The 4,931-nt window shown below is 43.0% G+C and overlaps 1 protein-coding gene across 1 annotated transcript; it reads left to right on the forward strand.

The window, feature by feature from the left end:
- Positions 1 to 2,492: 2,492 nt before the first annotated feature.
- Positions 2,493 to 3,033, forward strand: PFN1 (profilin 1). Its single transcript, XM_034772679.1, has one exon. The coding sequence runs from the start codon at positions 2,493 to 2,495 to the stop codon at positions 2,913 to 2,915; it is 423 nt and encodes a 140-aa protein (XP_034628570.1). The 3' UTR covers positions 2,916 to 3,033.
- The last annotated feature ends 1,898 nt before the right edge of the window (positions 3,034 to 4,931 follow it).

The raw sequence follows: 4,931 nt of genomic DNA on the forward strand, positions 1-4,931 counted from the left end.
GGAAGTTCTTAAAAGTTAGTTTGGGTCCCCCCCCCCCAAAAAAAAACCCTAACCACATGGACTCTTCTCTCCACAGATGCAAATGAATGTTTTACTAGTCTCTGGATATTTGTTTTACAACTTATTTTAACATGATTGACTGCCTTTGGTCAGGGCACATGATAATGTTCAAAAATAGTAGGCGTTATTGTGGGATGGGACTGACAGAACTGGTGCTAGCCCATTGGAGGCTCCAAGCAGGAATATTCCTCCTTTTCAAACTATACCTATTCAAGTTGTTCTAACAAATGAATAGAGGGGGCCCCCTTGAGCTGCTTGGGGCCCTAAGCAATTGCTTAGTCTTCTTACGCCTAGCTCTGGCTTTAGGGATTGACATTGACAGGATTCTATTTAGTTCTTACAGTGACAGAAATGGCTTATGTAACTGAATGAGTTTCAGGATAAAGGTTAAACTTTAACTGGTAATACTGAAAACCAGGTAAGGCACTAATACCATACCTACTTTTTAATGATGGTTCCTCATTAAGCTGTGATACTCTACATCTCCTTGGTAGGGTTGTCAAAACTCAATGAATACCTTCAATAATAAATTTTAAGATTGAATCTTATTACATTTAAATGTAATACTTACCTGAGACCATGTAGCTTAGTCTTACACTGGCTTACCCAGGGCAGCCCTATATAAGTTTTAGTGTATCTGAGCTTCCCAGCTTCACACATCATGAAGAATTGTGTATCTGAACAGTTGCTTTTTTTTCTGAATTAGACTGTTAATGTGAGTAGTTATGATTTGGCCCAGACACTTATTAAAAGCTGGCATCAAATTTCCATCCTTGATTTTATAGCACAGCTGTAGTAATGCTATCTAAAGGAAATGAATAGTCAGCTAACCATAGGGTCTTGTAAAAATTCACATTAATTATAATTTTTTTTCTTGCACATTTGTGAACAGTAAATTGCTTCTGAGAACTTCTCTAATTCATTAATCAGCTTGCTGAGTTAAGGTACTGAGATACTAAAAATAGTCTTCCCATGGGAAAACTACTTTAAATGGGCCTGTCTTTTATTATTATTTATTTATTAAAGCACCACCACTTAAATGGAGCAGCTGTCAGTTTCTTAAGTTCTACTCATTTTTCCAAGGAAAAATGATTGCTCTGCTGTATACAATCTTAAATAGCACCCACCTTCAGTACTGCTTGACACTTCAAGGATCGTAGAGTGGACTGCCAAAAAGTTTGGAAGGTTCTTAGTGTCTCAAATGTATGATAAATGAGAGAACGTGGCTAGAACCTGATGGTGGCGGTGGTGATTCTCTTACAAAAGCTCTGATCCTAAATAGCACCCCTATGCTGGGTGCTGAACAAACACAAATAGAAAGATGCAGCTCTTGATTTGGAGAGCAGATCCTCTTGAGACAGGATGCACAAAGTGAATATTTAAAAACAACAAAAAATGCCTAAATAGAGGACACTTTCTTGAAATATCCCCCCCCCCACACACACACACACACACACTTCTTTTTTTTTTCCAAACAAGGGGACAGTTTGAGGTCCCCCTCCACAATCTAGAAATAAAGGTATGATCATCTGGTTACATTATGTAGCTATTTCTACTACTTGGTGGCTCACTTGTTGTCAATGCCAGCTATTGATGGCTAGACTGTTAAACTTCTTATGGGATTGCATCAGAAGTGGGCCTTGAAAGGATAAAAACCCTACCCTTTCCTTCAAATTCCTCAAGGGGGGAGGAGGAATAAGAGAGCTAGGAAACTTTTGGGGGAGCAGGTGAACGGGCTTAAGGGTTTTCAAAACTTGCAGAATGTGATAGAGGCAACATATGTAAGGAAAGGCACAGTTGTGAACGGCTTTGAAAACAGACAAGCTCAGATTTGATGGGGATGGAAAAAGGGAGCCAATTGAGATTGGAGTGACCTGGTCAGAATACTAGGCAGCAAAGTGTCTTGGCAGCTGTCTGCTATGGATCAGAAAGGGGCTCTATGTAGGATTGCAGCTTCCTAGTTCTCCATAACAGTCATCTGTATAACAGAGATGGGGCCTGAACAAGTGTATTTGTGGCATACAGTCTCTTTAAGGCTCTTCAGGAGGAAGAAGTGAAGGAGTAGCAGCACCAGCTGGATGTGAGGTAAGGAGAGGAGGAGAGAGAGGAGTATCATGCATGGTGGTGGTTCTACAGGCTAGAGGGTCTGGATAAACTCTTCAAAGGAAGATATCCCATAAGTGACAGTCTATTGCAGGGTTCCTCCTCTGTATAGTTAGTACTGACTGATGGATGGGATGCTGGACTAGAAGGACCACTGGTTTGATCAAGCTTGACTATTTTTACTTCCCAATGGAAGCTTTCATAAGGAAAGACAACAGTGGGATCAGTACCTGGGGATCTTTCTCTAAAGAAGCACAGTGAGCAAAACTGACAGACACTATCTTTCTTCTCAGATAGACAGCACTTCTTCACCCACACCTAAGAGAGCCATGGCCAGCTGGAAATCCTATATTGACCACCTGATGGCTGATGGGACATGCCAGGATGCTGCCATTGTTGGTTACAAGGATGTTCCTTCTGTGTGGGCTGCTGTCCCTGGCAAGATTTTTGCAGGCATCTCTCCTGTGGAGATGAATGTGTTACTGGGGAAGGACCGCTCTCTGCTATTTGTCAATGGACTGACACTGGGAGGCCAGAAGTGCTCAGTGATCAGAGACAATCTGATGATAGATGGGGAGTTCACCATGGACCTGAGAACAAAGAGCATTAAAGGAGAACCCACTTTCAACATTACAATCTCCCGAACAGCCAGAACTTTGGTTGTGCTAATGGGCAAAGAAGGAATCCATGGAGGAAATGTTAACATGAAATGTTTTGAGATGGCTTGTTACTTAAGAAATGCAGGGTATTGATGCTCCAGCTGTCCACTGTGGTTCTACTGATGAAGAGAGTGATTACTCTGACCATGTTCAAGACTGCAACCCTTATCTTTCACAAAGGAAAAAAGAATAGATCTTTCTGCTGCAAACTCTAGCTTTACCAGTTGGCTTTTCAAAATGACTATGTAATATGAGAATGGAAAAAATAAAAAAATTGAAATAATAAATGCTATGGTGGCTTTTTAGAAAGGGGGAAGACAAGTAGTGTGGCCAAACTAGTGGTTCACAAGGGTAATAGCTAGAGCTGGCTGGTTTGTCAGATCCAAACACCTTGAGACAACAAATCAGGTTCAGCAAACTATTGGTCAAACTGCAGGGAGGTTCTATTAGAAGTCTACCTGGTTCCCTTCCAGCTTGCCTCATGGGTTTCTGGAGAGTCTGGGCTTCCAGTGAACCTGGACCAGGACTGCCCATGGGTCAGGGACACCAGGGTCCACACCTCTACAGCAGCCTTGCTATGTCAGCTGTCTGGGGTTTCTAGGGTCTGACTCCAAAACAGGCCTGTCAATGCAGGGCTTCCAAAATCTAGACTTGCAGCAGGCAGCCTGGAAGCCCTGAACTCTGGGCCAAGCCTGGACTCCTGGGGCTTTCAGGCTTCCTGGTGTGGAGTCAGGAGCCTGGGGGACCTGGGATGGGCTAAAAGTGTCTGATGTGGGGGCATCCCTGTGCTGTCTGGAAGCCCTGGGATCCCCAGCCCTGGAGCAGCCTGCATGTAAGGATTGTCCCAGAGCTGCAGCCTGGAAGGCCAGGAAGTTGCTAAGTGAACTGTTGGTTTTGCTGTGGTTCATGTTGACAGATATCTGTGTTTCTGGGGCTGGGGGGATTGTTAGGATTTCCAGTCTGGGAGAAACCTTGAAAGTCCAATTTAGTGCTAAATAGTATGTCAACATTTGTATTTGTTCCTGTTTCTCACAAGCAAGGAATCCTGAGTTTCAGTGAATTCTAATAATCCTTTCTCAATACAATTACTGTGGGGCTGCTAAAACTATTTCAAACTTAAATGCATGCAGAATTCATATTTACATTTCACTTCTTTGAATGGTGGCTAGTCTTCTGTGACATTCCAAATCCACGCTAGTGGAGATAACCCTGCCAGCTGAAGACTTAATATTACAACCATCTTATGGTCTTTAAATGTTGAGACACTCTGATCAATAGTATACACCTAACGCTAGATTATCATGAAGGAATTGTAAAAGGGGAATCATCCAGTGAGGTTCCACAGGGATCTGTTGGACCAGTAGTTGTCAATATTTCTATCTATGATCTCACAGACAACTAAAATTATTGCTGATGAAGTTTGCAGTCATAGGAGGGAGGCAGGGGGGAGTGAAGTAGTAAATAGAGGTGCCTGAGACCTCTACTAAAACAGTATCAAATTGTCAACTAAAATGAAGCTTCCCCTTCTGCCCCCCCCCCCCCCCCCCGAAACTGATACTTTCAGTGAAAGCTTTCTCAGGTCCAGAATGAAACTTCTACTCAAATGAGAGGACTGAGAGACCAACATGCCACAGAGTAGTCAATAGCCTGGTGCTAAGGATACACATCTCGGACATGGGGAGAAGGAGGGGGGAAACCACGTTCATACACCTGTTTTGCATTGCTTCCATAGAATGAGTACCCTAACTATCATTCTATGGCTGGTCTGGAGTGGGTCACTGTTCAATGGATCAATTGAAAAGGCCTCATCTCCTGATATGGGAAAAGAATCTCAAACAGTCTTTTTGCACCACCACCTCCCTGCCCCCAAAGTAGCTATCTTTCAGTCAGCCCTAGTGGTAAATGATGACAGGTCAGTTGAGTGATTAAGAGGGCCTTCTATGAACATGCAATCAATACAGCCTAATACAAGGTCCTTCTAGGAACCAATAAGGTATATCACACTTATAAGGTAGAGGACTGTCTTGAAAAGTACTGACTGGGCTTGGGCAAGGGAAGGAAAGAGGACAAGGGAAAGCCCAGTGGATACTAAACAGAACATGCAATGTA

This window comes from Trachemys scripta, chromosome 5 (genome assembly GCF_013100865.1).
Source record: "Trachemys scripta elegans isolate TJP31775 chromosome 5, CAS_Tse_1.0, whole genome shotgun sequence".
Classification (NCBI taxonomy): Eukaryota; Metazoa; Chordata; order Testudines; family Emydidae; genus Trachemys; species Trachemys scripta.